Source organism: Abramis brama (assembly GCF_963993115.1).
Source record: "Abramis brama genome assembly, chromosome: 24".
NCBI classification, from domain to species: domain Eukaryota; kingdom Metazoa; phylum Chordata; class Actinopteri; order Cypriniformes; family Leuciscidae; genus Abramis; species Abramis brama.
This window is the reverse complement of record NC_139986.1, coordinates 20,156,855-20,175,506: the sequence shown is the minus strand read 5'-3', so window position 1 is coordinate 20,175,506 and position 18,652 is coordinate 20,156,855. Positions and strand designations below refer to the sequence as shown.

The 18,652-nt window shown below is 37.7% G+C and overlaps 5 protein-coding genes across 6 annotated transcripts; 4 read left to right on the top strand and 1 right to left on the bottom strand.

Annotated features, from left to right (window-relative positions):
• Positions 1-1,161: 1,161 nt before the first annotated feature.
• On the top strand, positions 1,162-3,583 carry apodb (apolipoprotein Db). Of its 2 annotated transcripts, XM_084103222.1 has the most exons (6): positions 1,164-1,238; positions 1,773-1,909; positions 2,210-2,349; positions 2,543-2,664; positions 2,753-2,838; positions 2,950-3,583. In XM_084103222.1, the coding sequence occupies exons 3-6, from the start codon at positions 2,230-2,232 to the stop codon at positions 3,183-3,185; spliced, it is 564 nt and encodes a 187-aa protein (XP_083959348.1). In that variant the 5' UTR covers positions 1,164-1,238; positions 1,773-1,909; positions 2,210-2,229; the 3' UTR covers positions 3,186-3,583. The 2 variants fall into 2 exon arrangements, with proteins under 2 accessions (XP_083959349.1, XP_083959348.1); XM_084103223.1 differs by lacking the exon at positions 1,773-1,909 and having other exon boundaries at positions 1,162-1,238.
• Positions 3,584-3,732: 149 nt separating this feature from the next.
• otos (otospiralin) lies at positions 3,733-5,023 on the top strand. Its single transcript, XM_084103054.1, has 4 exons — positions 3,733-3,809; positions 3,944-4,010; positions 4,392-4,415; positions 4,719-5,023. Exons 2-4 carry the CDS (start codon positions 3,950-3,952, stop codon positions 4,892-4,894), a joined length of 261 nt encoding a protein of 86 aa, XP_083959180.1. The 5' UTR covers positions 3,733-3,809; positions 3,944-3,949; the 3' UTR covers positions 4,895-5,023.
• A 263-nt stretch (positions 5,024-5,286) lies between these two features.
• Positions 5,287-8,159, top strand: cops9 (COP9 signalosome subunit 9). The gene is made up of 3 exons (XM_084103015.1): positions 5,287-5,880; positions 6,245-6,317; positions 7,791-8,159. Exons 1-3 carry the CDS (start codon positions 5,818-5,820, stop codon positions 7,826-7,828), a joined length of 174 nt encoding a protein of 57 aa, XP_083959141.1. The 5' UTR covers positions 5,287-5,817; the 3' UTR covers positions 7,829-8,159.
• Positions 8,160-8,797: 638 nt separating this feature from the next.
• Positions 8,798-13,595, top strand: and1 (actinodin1). The gene is made up of 5 exons (XM_084103002.1): positions 8,798-9,185; positions 9,829-9,901; positions 10,717-10,761; positions 10,894-11,033; positions 11,591-13,595. Exons 2-5 carry the CDS (start codon positions 9,847-9,849, stop codon positions 13,046-13,048), a joined length of 1,698 nt encoding a protein of 565 aa, XP_083959128.1. The 5' UTR covers positions 8,798-9,185; positions 9,829-9,846; the 3' UTR covers positions 13,049-13,595.
• Positions 13,596-13,719: 124 nt separating this feature from the next.
• On the bottom strand, positions 13,720-18,560 carry adipoqa (adiponectin, C1Q and collagen domain containing, a). Its single transcript, XM_084102421.1, has 3 exons — positions 18,475-18,560; positions 18,135-18,397; positions 13,720-15,148 (listed from the first exon to the last, which is right to left on the bottom strand). The coding sequence occupies exons 1-3, from the start codon at positions 18,480-18,482 to the stop codon at positions 14,601-14,603; spliced, it is 819 nt and encodes a 272-aa protein (XP_083958547.1). The 5' UTR covers positions 18,483-18,560; the 3' UTR covers positions 13,720-14,600.
• Positions 18,561-18,652: the final 92 nt, after the last annotated feature.

Here is an 18,652-nt window from a genome sequence, read left to right as displayed (position 1 = left end):
ATCTAAATCTGCCTTGTGAAGGTATCTCATCAACCATTCGGAATATTAGATTTCAAATATTGTTAGGTTAATTATTCATGTATTATTTCAGGTAAACCTTCATAAATGTTGATGGTTGATGATGTGGAATGGTCTTTATTTCCTACTGGACCCTTTCAACAGATTTTAGTTGCTAAACTTTTAAAAAATAAAGGTTCCGAAAAGGGGTTTTCACAGCAATGTATAGAAGAACCACCCTTTTTTTTCCTGTGTGATGAACATTTTAATAATCTAAAGAACCACAATAAAGAACCTTTAGTAGAATGGAAAGATTTTGTGAATGAAAAATGTTCTTCATGCCAATAAAGAACCTTTATTTTTAAGAGTGTATGCTTAGAGATTGCAAAAATCTTGGGCTTTACCAGACAGCGTACCCAGCAAAATCTCATTTCGCTCACTATCCAAAAAATATTTTGATATTGTATAATTTGTGGCCGTCAGGGAGCCAATATCAAAGACTCCTGAAACTTCCGGGAGAGGTGGGATGTCTGCTTTTCACATTTATTATTGTTAACCCGGGGTTAAAACCTATAGGGTTTAAAAAGATTTTAACACAAGGTTTTGTGAAAACACCTTTTGTAAATTTGCTATTGATTTTGATCAAGCAATTAACCAGCAGTGGCATTTACATCACCAAGGTGACATTGAACCAAAAAATGTGGTGAAGCTATACTGAGATATAATATACTTTTACTATCTAACTTATATAACATTATTAGTAATATTTGTTTTGTAATAATACTTAACAGCCTACCATGGTTATATCACTTTAAAACAGGTTATGCCACTGCCATTTGTTCATCACGAGCAGTGGAGGACTCAAGAATGACATCATTACATGTCTACAGCCCTTGGGAAAGTCTGATTGTCAGTTTTATGAACGAATAAGGGACTGAAACTGCTGAAAATGACCTTGATAAATAAGGTCACCTGATCCACATTACTATAAACCATTCTGTCATTGTTTGAATAGGAAAGTTTTATGTAAAAATGACAAATAAAGAGACACAAACAGCACACACATTGTCTCTGCACTACAACTCCCATGATATCTATTTACATAATCAGCTGCTTCTTGTTACAACACAATCTCAGTCTATTATGAGTGTCCCCTCCTCTCTTACCGGCACACGGTTAGCGTTCCAGCGCACACTCAACACCTTCAGCTCTGTGCATAACAACATCTTCCTCTGAGACAGGTATCCATTTACTTTGCATTGTTATTATGCCTGTTTTGTGATATTTTTTTACTGTATAATATTATTTATATCATAATATTTTATCATAATTATTTCAATTGTATTATTTTGTCTATACTTGTATTGTGTTCTGTGTATTGTGAACCTGTGTTTGGTATTTTATTTTAGGGCTACCACCTTCAAAAAAGAAGAAGAAGTATATTATTGAATATTATTGTTTAGTATTAATTGTAATATTATATAGTATTGATTTTATCCAACAAACTTAATTTATATGATTTAATCTAGCCTGTTTAACAAAAGCATTACAGTAAAATGTATATACAGGCCTATATTCCTCAGTAATTTAATCAATAAGTGATAGCTATTCAAATTTCGTAACAGAGTTTTATAACATAACATACTTACTGCACGTGTACGCCACTGATTTGTGTTTTTGCAAACGGGTCCAGCAGGTTTGACAGCTTTAGAAAAAAAAATCATGCCATTCAAAACAAAAGGCATCTAAAAATCTCCACATGCTACATTTCTCAGGTTCACACGGAGAAACCGTGAGACGTAGAGCAGCGAAATCTCCAGGTGCGACTTTAAAAGAATTTCTGCTAACTTGAAACGGCAATTTAAAAACGCGGAGAACGCGAGAGACACCGGGAGAAACAACGATAAGCAAGGTTTTTTTCCCCTTCTTTGTTTTCTCCCAAATGCAAGTTGTTTTTACAGTGTTTACCAATGTTATACCTACATCTATGACCCACCGGTACACATAGGCTAGCTAATGATGGTAGGGTGACTAGGATTAGGCAATAGGCCTATTGGCTCACCGGCCCTTATTGTAATTAGACAATAGCACGTAAGTTATGCATTTTCTAAAACAAGCCATTGTGCAGAATTCATACAAATATCCCTTTAACACTGTCACTGTCACAACATGATGCACTTGAGCTCATGACTCCATAACTTTCTCGTCACAGCTGAGACAGCAGTTCTTGACATGATGAAGGCCATGATTGTGTTGCTCATACCTCTTCTGCTTCCCTTGGCTTCTGCTCAGACTTTTCGTTGGGGCCCCTGCCCAACACCAATGGTACAGCCAAACTTTGAAATAAACAAGGTAGGAATATATAAACATACAGAATCTTAAATATATAGTTCACCCCCCAAAACTTTCATTTTTTTACTCATCCTCTTGTACTTCCAAATCCGAATGCTCTTCTTTTGTTTGGTTTGGAATGACATGAGGGTGAAAAAATTACTGAATTTTTATTTTTATTAACATTGTACTGAGCTCTACCTTTCATTTCAAGTACCTTGGAAAGTGGTATGAGATCGAAAAGCTCCCGGCATCCTTTGAGAAAGGCAAGTGCATTGAGGCAAACTACTCGCTAAGACCTGACAACACCATCGAAGTTCTCAATGTTCAGACATAGTGAGTAATTTATTGACCAAATCAAGTCTTTTGACTTCTAAATAGAGTTTTCGTCACAATCATTTATCCATGTATTCATATAAAACAGCAAAGGAAAAATAAGAAAAGCAGAGGGCACAGCAGTCGTTCAGGACATGAGGGAGCCAGCAAAGCTTGGAGTCAGTTTCTCCTACTGTAAGTCTATCAATGTTTTCAAATCTAGAAGATTAGAATCTCTTTTCTATTGTTTTCAAATGTGAATAGCTCTTTTTTTTTAAATTCACTTTCTGTGAAATTCTTTTTCAGTCACACCCTACGCCCCATACTGGGTCCTGTCCACCGACTACAACAGCATTTCTCTTGTTTATTCGTGCACTGATGTTCTCAGGCTGTTTCACGTGGACTATGCCTGGATCCTCTCACGCTCACGCATTCTGCCCGCAGAGGCCGTCTACCACGCCAAAGAGATCTTCTCACGTGACAACATCGACGTGAGCAAAATGATGCCCACAGATCAGCAAGGATGCGATGGTCCTTTTTAAACAGTGAAAACTGAAATATATCATTTTGGTTCAGAAAAGTTTGTGCCTTCACTATCTCTATTATGAGTGAAAATGACTTAAATTATCATTATAAAACTACTCCTGTTGCATAAAACTGCTGAACCCAGCCTGCAATATAGTGCTCTATACATATTTTTGCACCTCTTGAAAAATAAATAAAAGCATAACCTTTTGCCAATGAAGTTTCCGGTTTTGTCATGTCATTACTGAATAATGATTTTAATAAACAGGTGTTTATTTTGTGAATATACTAAAGTCCTGTCTGCTCTGCACATGTGCATTGGTCCTCAAAAGTGTATTTTCTATGCCTTTTGGAATTGGTGTTTGGATTTATATTGGAATATTAATGAATTAAAAATGGAATTATGTTCTTGGAATCCAATGTTTTTTTGTTTTTTTTTGTTTACATGGAATGATGCATAAACCTATTTGATTTGAAATGCTCATAGACGGTCTTGAGGTGGTTTCAGTGATGTAGATCTAGTTTGGGAGGGGACAAAACTTTCCTGAACTCAGGGTCCAGTCCGTGCAGAACCTGTGAAGCACAAAATCTTTTAGCTCGCAGAAACTGCCGGACCTCGTGCAATCAGTGCAGCAAAGGAGGTAATGTTGTTTATTTCCAACCCAATTATGAGGAATGCGTGAATGTAGTATAGCGAAAGTTTACCTATTTTTCAATGTTATATTTTAACCATAATTGTAATTAGTAAAAGTTTTTTTTTTTTTTTTTTTTTCAGGGAAAGATGAAGTGGAGTGTGCTTTTTTGGGTTTTCTTGCTGTGTTTTCTTGCTAATAATCTCAGCAGTAAGTAGTGTATATTCCTCATATAACTATCTCTGGACATTGTAGGCAAGATATTTGCTTTTAACATATAGCCTACTTCATGATTTTCAAAATATGAGAATTAAAAAAGACCGATTTTATTAGACATACACTTGCTATTTGTCAAATAAAAAAACTGGAATACATGTTTAAAGGAAAACAATGCAATACCATGTTAATATTAAAAACACTAAAGACTTGAGCTGTGTTCATCAGGACAAGTGTGGACATAGTTAGGAATAATATTTGAGGAGGAAATGCACACATTTCTTGAATCCCTCGGGAGATCCTCAGTTCTCTATGCCTGAATCAGCTCTTTGTAAGGGATTTCATTCACTCTTCCTCTACTTTCTCCTTCCACAGGTGCCAGATTCATTCCTGAAGGGGGTAAACAGACTATTTATCATTTTGTTTACACACCTTTAGCCAGTATATAACCTACAGTATTAATAGTAGCATTTAAAAAATGCACAATGAAGCTTTTGTTTGAACACATAATTGGATTGTATGAAATGTTGATGCTGTTTTATAATTATATTCACTATATTAAGTGTATTGTTGTGTTTGCCAGTCTGAGGACACAAAGAGGCACATTTAGACATAACTTCTGCAGTTACACATCATCAGGAATTCTGGAATGCAAGAATTCAGCAGAAATACACAAACTCTATTTTTTTCTCTCTCACATAGTACCCTATGAAAAGCCCCCGGCTATGCCCTACTGGTCATATTCAACCTCAGATTTCTGGAACTATGTGGAATACTTCCGCAGCATTGGGGCTTACGAGCAGATCAATGAAATGGCCAGAACATTCTTCGCCCATCAGCATCTGGGAGACACGCTGGGTTATGAAGTGGCAGAGTAACATGAGCACTAAGTGGATGTCATTTGTTTATCAATCATAGTTTAGTTATTGAAATATTACTAAAAACACGTATAGCCTTATAATGATGAATCTTGTGCCATTGTTATTAATAAAAAGGCATATTTAGGATTCACCGTTTCATTGTAATGTTTCATTAACAGCTTCAGAGTGCATGATTGTGATGTATTATATATCATATATAGGAAATGTAAGAAATAAAACAAAAGTGTCATCCCGATTCACAGAAACTATTTTAATACCTTTTTTTAAACACTACAATAAACTGTGGGGACCAGTTCTCCAACCGAGCCAGTAGGACCCGTTTTCCAGCCGGTTACATTTTGATGTAACACAACTAGTGATATGAAGCAAAAAAAAAAAAAAAAAAAAAAATCCACGAATCGATTCTTTTGAACCGTTCGTTTGAAAGAAGTGGTTCGATGCGTTTTACGGCATCATGTGGACCCTAGCGACTGGCATATTTCAGATGAAATATTGCTAGTCATGTAAAACCACATGTAGCCTCATATGGCTGTTGATTTTTTATTATAATGCTATTTATTTTCGATTAGGTAGTGTATTAATAAGAGTTTTTATTGTCATGTGTAGGCTACTTGACGCCATTTAAAAAAATATATATATATGCCAGTAATTTATAAATACAGTTTGCATTCATGCACATGTATTGAAAACGTGTTGTGTGAAGAAATCATTCAAATCGACTTTTAAAACAGGTTATTAAAAAAGATCCGACTCAAAAGATAAATTCATTCACGAATCGGACATCGCGAATCGAAACACCACCGGAAACAGGGACACAACGAACGGATTGTTTTTGGTGAATTTGACAGCGAGCTGAAAAACACACCATTTTAACATTTATTCATCGCTGTTTTGTTTTTTTAAATACTCGCGCTGAAGTTATGAAGCCAGCAGTTGATGAAATGTTTCCCGAGGGAGCTGGTCCGTATGTGGACCTGGATGAGGTTGGTGTTTACACATGGTTCTCAGTACGAAATTCTATGTTAAGACGTGTATCTTTAAGTTTACATACGTTACGCTAAAAAAATCGCAAATATATGTGATCGAACAGATGTGTCATTTCATTTAAATCTGTATAAACCACAGCGTAACGTAGCTATTATGTGTAGCCAATCTTTCTTCCAGCTAGTAAGTTACATAAGTCCAATTTCCTCAGATGCATACATCATTGATATTTATTCATTAAATGTTTTGTAGATGTTTGTGGTGTATTATTTGTTCTAAAAAGTATTACCTTGTTCGTTTAAAATACATGATTGAGTAAATGTCAGCTCAGTGTGTAGTAGTGCTGTGTGTGTGTGTTGACAGGCAGGGGGCAGCACTGGACTGCTGATGGATCTGGCCGCCAATGAGAAGGCTGTACACTCAGACTTTTTTAATGGTGAGACTCACAAACTCCATTTATGACTCAATTATCTGATATACGATACAATACAATACAATACGTTGATCAATTACTTTATTTGACATGTCCAATGGTTTGTCATTACTAGAAATTATTTTAATGGAAATTCCTCTGCAAGATTTTGTTTTATGTACAAAACCTACAAATGTTCAATATTTATTTACTTTTTTCAGGCATGGAAATGACTATTTTTTAAATTCTACATTGAAATCAGCTGTTTTGTCTGCTTACAATTTTATCTCCATATGATCTTTAGTATGGCACAATTTTTTGTGTTTATGATATTTATGGGTTGTCTAATAGTTAAATCAGGTGGTATGTGTATCCGTTTTATGTTAGTTTGATTATAGTTTTACTGACATTTTGAATTAGCTTTTATTTTTATATTTTTAGTTTTTATGTTAATTTTAGCAATTTCGTTATGTGCTTTTGTCATTTTATTCTTTTTTTTTTAAATTGATTATTTTCAGTTTAAGTTTAGTTTTTATTTATGTCCAGGTAATACTTGTAGTGCTTCAACTTAAACGTATTTAAGCTTTTTGCCAAGGCAACATTTCTAATTTCCGTGTAGTTTGTTTTTCAAATAATATTCATATTTTATTTTATTGCAACTTTGTCAATTAACAGAAAACCCTCATAAATATATATGCACAGTGCACACACACATGTATAATGTGTTTGAGTTTATGTACTATATGCATGTGTGAGAGTATATGTTATATATTCATCTAATATTTATATTTTATTTCATTTTTATTTCAATTATAATTGTTTTCAATAGTCTTAGTTAACGATAATAACCCTGATGTATATATGTATGTATGTGTACATGTGTGTAAGTACTGTGTGTTTTGCTTCTGTGCAAAATCTTTAAAAAAAAAACATTCTTTCCATCATTTAAATGGCTGTTTTCTTTGTTTGCTTGGCAACAGAATATTGCAAAGTGCTTTAGCATGCATACTCTACAATTTTCTTTATACGTTTCCGCCTCCTCTATATGCTGATAGTAAAGGTAGTTTGAGCTTGGCACAGGATGACCCAAAAAAGCAGGCAGTTAAAGAGTAAAGCAGGTATGAAACTGAGCCCATGTAAAGTGCTTTTATTGGGGTTCATTGGCTCCAGCGCAGCAGGTTTTCCCTCTTATGGCCCCTGTATCCATCTGCAGCGCTTGAAGTAGCTGAACACGTGTCAGTCAGGGGCGTTTTTATCAGGCAAGCTATTATTTTTGAAAGCTTCACGGAAAATAACCCAGAGACCCCGATATGAGCTCACATCCTTATTTTAGGAACACCATGTCAGAGATGGATATTTGTGCAGACTATTTGATAAACACATGTTTATTTAACAAAAAAGCTCTTCATATTCAGGTTAATTTGCCAAATTAAAAGTACTGTATTCATATCTTTTTTCGGTGTTGTGCTACTCCTTAACACTTCTCTTTCTCCACAGATTTTGAAGATCTATTTGATGACGATGATATTCTGTGATGAAGAGGACGAAAAAGGACGATTTTCTCCATTGTATAAAATGTTCATTGTTTTGCATTTAAGTGAGTGATGTAGCATTTGTTAATTCTTCAGTTCATTAATAAACTTGTGTGCAATACAAAGTCTTCCCTTTGCCAGATGTTTCCACATTTTAAAAATCCCAGACATTCCAAGTCAAAAGTTGGAATTATTATAAATGTTTTTTTCCCTAGGCTGAAATCTGTTTCTAGCCCTGATTGTAGGTTTTTGCACATTCCTGAACACCTGTAAGTGTGCATAATTACATGTGCGATTCACTGTTAAAATAAAGCACAGATGTTTTACGCTCTGACATTGACATGAAAATATTTTTCTACCTGTATATATCCGAACTCGCTTGATAATATATTCAGGTTAGATGATTTTAAAAAAGAGCATAATTAAAGGGATAGTTCACCCAAAAATTTGGTCGTGAGGTGGAGTAAATGATGACAAAATGTTCAATTTTGGGTGAGCTATCCCTTGAACTCTTAATCTGCATCACAAACAGGGTTTTAATTGTGAAAGATCACTTTTAATGTCATTCTGTGCAGTTAATTATGGGATGATGGATTGAGCTGGTGCTTGGCAGATGTGCGTATGAAAAAATTCCCCATGAGGGGTTTTACAAAGTTTCCTGCACTTGACGGTTCAGTGCATTTCGTCTGTGACAATATTCAGTATACAGAGATTTGTTTAATTTCTGTTAGCTGAAGATAACAAGAATCGTCAGTTGTTGAAACCTTAATGGGAGTGTCCTCCTCCATATACTCAACAATGTTAAGACATGTATAGGATTTTCCCAGTTGCTAATGACAAAATGTAAACTGCAAGCATATTATTCTACTTAAAAACAAATTTAGATTTGTTATTGGTTCTCATAAAGCAAAAAAAACAACAACACTTATTTAGTAACTGAAAGCTAATGTAAAGTTACCAAATACGCTTTTTTTGCATTCTCAATTTTGAAAGCATCTAGTTTAGGAATAGAACCTTCTAAATGGAAAACAGTTGATGTTCTTTTCTCTCCTGCTGTGTCTGTCTGTAATTACAACATCTGATTGGTTGACTTGCTTGGCCAGAGAACGCCAATGGTAGTGTTGGAAGCAGCGTGTACTTGGCCCCATGGGATGCACCTTTTTTGTTTTTAATGATCAAGGTTGGGTTTAAATTGTGGCCAGGTTCTAACGGTGGCACAGTCGGTGTACAGGGGTGTGTTGAGACTAGTACACGAGGGGATTGACTCACCTTCCTCTTCCAGTCAGTCAGCTGTGGAGCTGAACTTCCAGGCCCGGTCGGCTGTCTCTTCAGCGGTTCACGTCGCCACATCCTAACAGAGGTAAGACGCAGACTCTTATATGTCTGATTATAAAGCAATTGCACATTAACAATATGCAGACGTGCTCCAATTTTGCACAGAATGCACCAAATTCTTCTAATAAGAAAATCCTTTTATAATTATGCGATTAAGAAAACGTATTGAACATATTAATAAGAAAACATTTCAAATGTATTGTTTCTGTTCAAAGCTGCGCCTGCAAAAATACTGACATTGACAGGAATATGATGAGATAGTGTAAAGAGCTTGAATGTGTAAATGCAATGTTTGTTGAACTTACCTTGAAATTGCAAATATCACACAGGTCCCACTGGAAGAAAAACTTCATTTTCTTTGTATACAGGCATTTGTTACGTGTAACAACAAATAATGAGCTGGTAATCAACCATACAGAGTTAATTTTTTGTCAAATTCTGTCTGTATGCAAAATGTAAAAGTTTTCTTTTCCTACTTGATAAATTCTCCATCTCCAAATTTTCAAATATTTTTAAATGTAGATCATAAAATATCAATGAGCAAAAGGAAGCTTTTTCTCATTACAACTCTCATAATCATCTTGATTGAGGTTCATCATGTTAAAGTATGGATATGAAAGCTTATGAAAATGCAAATAAATGCTATAATTAATGATGTTTATCCAAAGGAATCAGGAAGGTTAAGAATGGCTCGATCTTCCATCTTCAATGTGTTGCTGTTAGCAACGTTATTATTACCAGGTGAGATTTCTGAATAATTTTTTCATGTCAATAAAATCTGTTCTGTGATTTTCCTTATAATAATAATAATAAAAAAGTTACGTATGAATTCTTATTTTTAGTATTCTATGATAAAATACCAGATCTGTTTTAGAAGCTTTATGACTTCTGACTGAAATTTCCCCAAAAGTCCTGTATCAAACGAGGGGTGTCGGGTTTCTGAGTCCTTTGCTCTTTGCTCTGCAACTGATAAAATGATTAACGGTTGTCAGCAAAACTCTTAAGTGCACCAGGTTTCCAGATGTGGCAGCAGTTTACAAGCTCATAAAAATAAACTTGCTGATCCTCTGAAAGAGCAACATTTCCTTTACCTACATCAAATAAGACACTGAGATCACCTCATGGTAAACCACACATCCATGATCCCCTCATCTCCATTCCAGCAGAGATGAACGTTACCTTCAGAGAGATAAGATGGAAAAGGTGTAAGTTCAGACATTTTCTGATGCTAGGATAATTAGGTTCACCTGTAGGTATATAGGCTCCTTCCCTTTGTAGATTTTATAGCTTTTGCTTGTATGAGCCAAGTTACTGCAGCCCCCTGCCAGGCATCAAAGTGCTGATGTGCGCTGTTTGAAGATTAATTTCCTACAAACCCCTGTATATTACCACCTTCCCTTCCCCCACACAACTTGTAAAACTGCATCCTGCTGCCCTCAGCTCATTGGGTCTTTACTGTCTGTAAGCATTTTCTACTCTGTCTTTGACAAAGGCAACATCTGGTTGAGACTTGGACCCCCTCATTTTTTTCTCTCTCTACTCTTCTTCTTTATCAGAGCTTCTGTTGGCTGGCCCTGTGACCCAGCGTTTAAAAGGAGACGGTAAGTATGGCTTGTTCTGTCAGTCTTTATTGAGTCTCAAATTCAATCCATATATCTGTTGTATAGCTACAGTATAATCTGTGTGTGAATGTTAGATATGTACAATTAACTAACACATAATGTTTCTGCCAGATGGAAGCGATGAAAAGGCAGGCGTTGAGGAAGGCTCAAAGAGACTAATCCGCAACAGGAGAAACATCAGTTGGTACAAGCAGCACTCTGACTTCTGGAGCTGGTACAAATACTTCACTGACAATGGGAACCAAGAAGGAGTGAGTACAGCATATTGTGAACTAAACAGGAAAACACAGTGCACCTGCAGGACCTACAACAAGCGTTCATAGTTTTTGCATAGGTTAATCTGAGGAATGCCCAATATAATCGGTACCTTCCATATTGGTTATTGGCCGATATTTTTTAATTTATCAGTAACAACCAACGATTTTTAAACGCCCATGGTCGTCATGCATTTTTACATTTTAGATTGTACATTTTGTCTTCTTCTAATGCTCACTAAAAGTTAAATTATTAAATCATTAATCATTTAATAATGTCATTTTTAGCAAATCTGAAAATGAATAACCATTTTTAATTCTGCAAATTATAATGTTGGGATGTCTATATTCACTTGTTTTTATTTATTTTTATTTTATTTTATCATTTGTTTTTATACATTTATTTAAAAAAATAATAATATCGGCCATTTATCGGTCATGTGTAAATATATATAATATATAAAAAATTAGGGTATGATTCAGGCTACTTATGTATTTTATGTTGGTTATATAATCTAAGTACTTAATCAAGATTATTCGTTGTCAACTTTCAGGTTGCAGAGCTGGATCGTGTCTATCTGGCATACTTGCAGAACAAGAATCGGGCTGAGTCACGCAGTTCCTACAAGTTGTACCTGCAGCACCTAGGCGACATCTACAAGTCTTGTGCCGAGTCTGATGACCCAAACTGCGTGGCCTCATACACCAGCAGACCCAAGCCCAAGGCTGAGGCACCAGCGCCTGCCCCAGTCAAGTCTTGTGACCCTTACAGAGACCCGTATTGCATGTACTCGAAGGGAAACTCATATTACCCCTACTTGGCTCCGGCCCCAGCTGCTGTCAAAGCCCCTGCTCCAGTGAAAGCCCCAGCTTACCTCCACACCCCTGTGGTGAAGGATCCACGTTCCAATTACTACTACTACTCTCCACTGGTGCAACCCTTCCTGTCAGCTGAGAAGAGAGCCGAGTTGTTGCGCATCTGTGATGCAGAAGATGTTGAGTGTCTCCAGTACCACCTCCGTGCTGCTTACGGATACAAGCCCGCTACTGCACCAGCCCCATCCTACGCCCATCTCGGCTGCGACCCTAAGACAGATCCTTACTGCGTACCCCATCTGGCTCAGAAGGCGCCGTCTAGTCTGTATCTGCGGTATCCCCATTGTGACCCTCGGGTTGACCCATACTGTGCTTATGCTGCTGCTCTGGCATCCTCGCAGAACCACGAAGCCCCACCTTCTGGCTTGGAGAGATCCTGCAACCCTCTCTATGATAATAACTGCAACCCTCTGACAGCCACAAGGTTTGGAAGCTTGGCCTCTGAAGATCTGAAGGACGAGCCCGCCTCTGAAGCCGGTGCCATGCGGGCACCTCCGAACCCTCGTCTTGACCCTTACGCCATGTACCGAGATGCATCTGCTGGGGCTGACCTGCGAAGACACCTGCCTACACAGTTCCAGCCTCCAAGGCACCAACCGGAGGAAACTCAACATCCTTTGGGACCTCGCGGGAAGACCAAAGAGGGATATGAATGTTTCATCGGGTATGATAAAGAGTGCTTCCCACTGGGTTCCCAAAACGAGCCCCGTCGGGCTGTGCACAGACAGACTTCCTACCCGGCCGAAGCCTACGAGCCTCACCTGAATGCTGATGGATCCAGAAATGGGGTGGTCGAGCCTGATCCCGACTGCGACCCAGAGTACGACAGAAACTGCCGCTTGCGCCGCCATGAGGCGGCCGAACCCGCTAGTCCTTCACCACAAGAGGAGCATCCAGCTCATGAGCAATCCCACGAGGAGATCCCCCAGCATCGAGAAGAGTCCTACCCTGAGACCCCAGGCTATGACCAGCAGCAATACGAGCCCTACATGAGTGGGCAAGAGGATCCATATGCAGGATACGGCCCCCAGGAACCAGGAGCGACTAGTTTTCAGGATGTCCTGAGAGGATATGGTGGTCGGTATCCTGGCCAGGATGACCACCGTGCCTACAATGGAGACTACAGAAATAAATAAATCCCTGTGACAATGTATGCCAAAAATAGTAGATCAGGACAGAATGTGTTTTTTGTAGATAAATATTGAAATGCACACTTGTAGAAAAGGTGCACATAAGTTTCACAGGATTTCACTTGGTTCACACAATATTTTCGAGAGCTGCTGAAATTTCCTAGCTCTGGAGTTTGACAGCACTTGTATAGGGATTGTTTTTTTGTTTCTTACTGATTCTTTAAGCCCATGTAACCTGGTTGTGTGTCGCAGCTTCTCTAGGAGATTGACTGCTCTATTTTCTAATGGAGGAGCACTCTTCCTAGCTCTTCATATCTTTGTGGAGGGAAAAATAAGCCAAACAAAGTGTATACAAGATCAATAGTGTCTTTGAATATACTGTAATCATGATCACCTCTCCCATTTTGGTTCGATTCACCAGACAATCTCCCTTCAAATTAAATTTAATGAACTTCTGGGACTTTGCTTATTTGTATTCTTTTTTAAATTGCCAAATTGATGCTTGGTGATTTGTTTGCATATTTGTAAGATGTTTTTCTTTGAATGTTTCAAATAAAAGCTTTAAAGATCTTGAGCTCTTTTTCTTTGCAAATGTATGATTACTACTGACAAACTACCTAATTTAACAAACAAAGAGTTTTTCAATTAAATACAAATAAATGAAATAACTTTTTTTTAAAAGGCTTTTGGCAGATTTTTTTTTATTTTGATTGGACTATCATACAAGTGAACTAGTATGCCACAACTCCTACTGTCATTCACAGAGCAATGCAATAAACTAATTATGGACACTTTCATTAATTTCTGTAAAGCTGCTTTGAAACAATTGTGAAATGTGAAAAGCGCTATACAAAAAAATGTCAACTGAATTGAATGGAAATTGACATGCACACACTCAAAAATAATGAAATAGCCTGCACTAAATTAGCATACAAATCCATATTTAATAAGCACTCCACCGGTACATTTACTGCTTTCACAGTTTAAACTAGAAGTCTTAATTTGCAGGATTTTTCAGTTAACCGCTTTGGGAGTTTAGAGAGATGCTAAATCATTCCATAATGAAGAGGTTTCTTCAAATTCTAGAACACAGTTAAAGTTGTGGCACAGAAATCACTTAATTAACATTAATAAATTTATTTAAATTATCATTTATTTTGGTCAATTAAAAATGATGGTACTAACAGTGATTAAAGAGTTCTACAACGTACAATATTGCAAGTATTTTACACCCCAACACACATTCTAAACAAAAATATAATTATAAGGTCATAACTCAGCATGTATGATGACATATACTGACCTTGAACATTGATTAAAATATCTGCTAGGATGATGTGTGCTAAACTACACTGCTGTGTTGAAAGGAAGCCAGTTGGCTAGATGTGATGTTTAGTGGGTGGGCAGGCAGACTCTCTGTGATCTGGCCTATAAATCTAAAAATGACAGGGCTTATGACAGTTAAAAAAAAAAACACACTGCAAATAATCTTTGCATGCTGCATTAAACTGTTCAATGAGATTAAGTGAACATATGGATACAAATACAGATGGTGTCATCATCTGCGGTTGTCAAATGGGTTGCTTAAGATTTTAGGAGTCAAAAGGAAACCAGTGAAGGTGGAGTCATTGTTGATATCAGCATAAATCCCTTCATCAAATATGTCATCATACAACTGAAGCCAAACCTCATCTCCAGCAGACAGATTTAAAATCGTCCCTCCGGAGGCCTGATCTAGATTTCCGTTGTGGAACTGGTCAAGAGTGAAGGCCACAGTCCGGCCATTTTGGAACATCGCTACCTTGGTCTCCTTCCCGTTGATAGTGAGGTGATATGTGAAGTAGTAGATCCCAGGGATTGCACAGCGAAACTTTCCGGAGATATCATCATAGTGGTGCTGCTCATTGTAGAAGGTCTTTGTAAAGCGTATTGGAGCTCCACTAGCGGGGCTGATTTTACCTATAAGTCCCATGCTAAAAGCAGAGTGGAAGGGGAAGGAACCCTCTCCACCTTCTCCTTTCAGACCTGGGTTTCCAGGAAATCCTCTTTTGCCTGCACATCCCTCATCCCCTGGTTCACCTGGCTCTCCATTTGGTCCCTTGGAGCCTTGACAAAGATAATTGAAGAGACTTAGCCACGTTCACACAGCAGTAAAATACGTTGTCAGTTCTGAATTTGAGGCCTTACGTTCACACACAGTTCAGTTATATGGAAGTGTTAACCCTGTAAGACCCACGGTTGCAAATTTACAACATCACTTTTAACAATTCAGAAAAAATTCCTGCAAATGTTTTTTTCTCTCAAAACCACATTTACATAGTTAATGGGTCCTATTGTTTGTCCTCACAATGCTATTGGATAGAAGAAGTGTTTATAGGTCCGGTCATCTGCCTATGAACTCACTCTACCTGCAAACTTCCCGCTGAGCTCATCTCCTTTTTTTGCATGACTGGATTTGTCAGGATTAAAGTAAGTAAAATTGCTTAAATATTTTTTTGGGTGTTTATTACAATGTCTAGAACATGTACATATTTAGTTATTTTGGAAAACTTTCATCAAATTTGATTTAGAGCTTGTTATGTCTATGTTGTAATTCTACAACGTTGGGTCAGAGTGGTAGTCAAAATAGCCTGTGCACCTTACACATTAGGACACTGCACTTTTCAAATGATCACAAATCGAAAAAAAAAATGTAGTAGAAATGTAGTGATTCATTGTAACTAAGCTCTAAATGTGTTTTTCTGTTAATTGTTTTACTTAGTTTAGCTTAGACCATTATTAAACACATGAATAAATTGTATGGGATATTTGAAACTTCAGCATCTATAGCAGTATTTGAAACTCCCTGCATCTTTGTAGTTTTTTGTTTGTTTTTTAACTTCTAAATGATCCTGAGCCATTTTTCTCAGTGTTGCCCAATAGCAGTTAGTAGCATTAGGAGATAGAAAAACAGATTCTGAATGTTCTGGAATTCTTGGGATGCCTGTTGCATTGTCCAGGGACAGGTGTGAATGGTCTTGAATGTGAACCTGTAAGTGCTCTGGGGGGATGCATGTGTTCCTTTAGTATGATAAGTAGAGAGCATAATAGGCTGCAATAGACAGTATTGTTTGAATGTAGTGAAATGTTGATTATCACTTCATTGAAATTATAATACTTATGGGCATGCTAATGGAAATACTTAGATTTCTACCCACATGGTCTACCACCCTGTCTATTCTTTCAGTTTATCTACTACAATGTAAGACCCATATGTATTATTCACATATTTAACTTCATTATTTTTTACTTTTTCCATTTCAGAATGCCACCAGCGCAGAAAGGTCTTTTATGATGGATACACAAACACACTGTGTAGCAAGTGCAATGTTCGCCTGTGCTTAACAGATGAAAATAACTGTTTTAGGGACTATCACTGCAAGTGAACACAGACTGCCTTCAAACCACAGTTTTTTTTGTTTTTTTTTACGAAAAGTTTTGTAAATATTATTTTCCAATATTTGTTATTAATAAATGCTTATTCATAAAACTATGATTGTTGTGTGGTTATTACTCATGATATATACTGTTATGGGGCCAAGTAAGCAATCAACCCTGCAAATGAATGCTTAAATGTTCTGTATATCTGTTCAGACAAAGTGAGTACAAACACAGAAGTTCTGCTCCCAACAATGCCCAACGTTGCAAATTTACAACATTTTCCTAAAAACTTACTAAAACGTAAAAAATCTGAAAACTCTTTCATTCCTACATCAGAGGCCTCCTAAAACAATATCTGGGAGGTCAAAAAAAAATGTGCTAATTTTTTTCTATATTTGGGTCTTACAGGGTTAACTACATTCTATAACCAAACTCACACTTGTAAATTTTCAGGACTCATACACATCCGCATTGTCGGAAAACATGCACTGTGTGAACGGAACACTGGACTGGAAAACTATCTGTGTGTCACGTCATACAGTGAGAGAGCCACTCTGCACAGTACAAATGCATGTCTAACGTGTGTTGCGAGTTTTCATGTGTGGTTTTCGGTAACATAAAGTGACGGATATATGGGGGTTTTAAATCCAGTCACTGTTGTCCACTGGAGCTGCTCCCATCAGTTTTGTTTTCTACGCGTGACTCAAATGTTCCACCAGAGCCCGTCTACGGAGAGCCTAGCCACTCCCTATTAAGTCCTATTGTACCGAATTTTGGTTGTAGTTCCACCAGAGTTCCACTGGGGGCGATCGCCCATGAGTGCAAAATGAATGTCAGTCTATCGCTAGACGGCTAAATTTGTCTCTTTCACCCGATTGCCGTTGATAAATCTCAGACTGATTGTACGTTTTGCAAGTTCAACATGGGTTATAGGTCGAAAGTTGAATGAACGAGTACTTATGTCCTTTCGATTTCTTACAGGTTGAGTTGTTGTTGCCCATAACACACTAGCATTCTGCTAATGAACGCTGATTGGTCAGTGAAGGACTGATTACGACCAGAGATACCGCTTGATGGCATCATGGCATCCGAAGTGGGACCAGACTAAAAAAAAACCTAAAACAAAAACTGTTCTAGCACGTGTATTTACCTGTGTCAGCTGTGTTGTCGATGCCTCGAGAGAAATACTGGTTAACCTGTGATGTTTTTGTTGAACTTTTGTGACTTTTTCTCATTTCGGGTCATGAACATGCCTTGCAAATGGTCGACACTGTGATTTGTTGTGTTGATAAAGGTTCTTTAGTGGCATTGAAGTGTTCCATGAAGAACTTTTAACATCTATGGAACCTTCCATTCCGCAAAAAAAGGTTCCTTTAAGAACTGTTCACTGAAAGGTTCTTTGGGGAACCCAAATAGTGGAGGCCTGGAGGGTCACTGTCCTGCTGAGTTTAGCTCAAACCATGATCAAACTCACCTACCTGCAATTTAACTCTGAAGACCTTGACTAGCTTGTTCAGGTGTGTTTGATACGGATCTAACTAAACTCGGCGGTGGCCCTCCAGACCAGATTTGAGGAACCCTGTTCTATGGCATCGCTGACCCCCTGTTAAGTGTGTTTTAAGTGTACTTTTTATGGGCACTTAATACTATTAGGAGTCTGCCAATGAATCACCTGGATCTCCGATATCTCCCTTGTCCCCCTCATGCCCATCACGTCCATCCCGCCCGGGGATTCCATTGAACCCTGGGGTTCCAGAAACACCCCTCATCCAGCGGGCACAAGGTTCCCTGCTGTCCTGCTCAGCCAGCTCTGTGTTCTCCTCCTGAGGGACGCCCAGTCTGGCTGCCATTATCACAAAAAGCACAGCTATCCATGATGGATAGCTGTGCTTTATAATCCATGCACTCTTCATCGCAAGAGCCATGTGATCAAATCTGTTGTGTTACAATGAAAAAGCATTTAGAAAGCATAAACATAAATTTCAGGAATAGACAAGCATGTTTTGTCCTACCTGGCCATCAAAGTGTGTCCTTTACAGTGTTTTGTGTGGAGTGATAGCTTGAGCTGTTGTCCTTTTGCCTTTTAAAATCTTGTGTGCAAGTCTCCTCTGTGCTTGTCACCCCTAAAAATATCTGACTGGACATGCAAAGCAGCTGTTGGTATTAAACAAGCGGTCACGCTATCACATT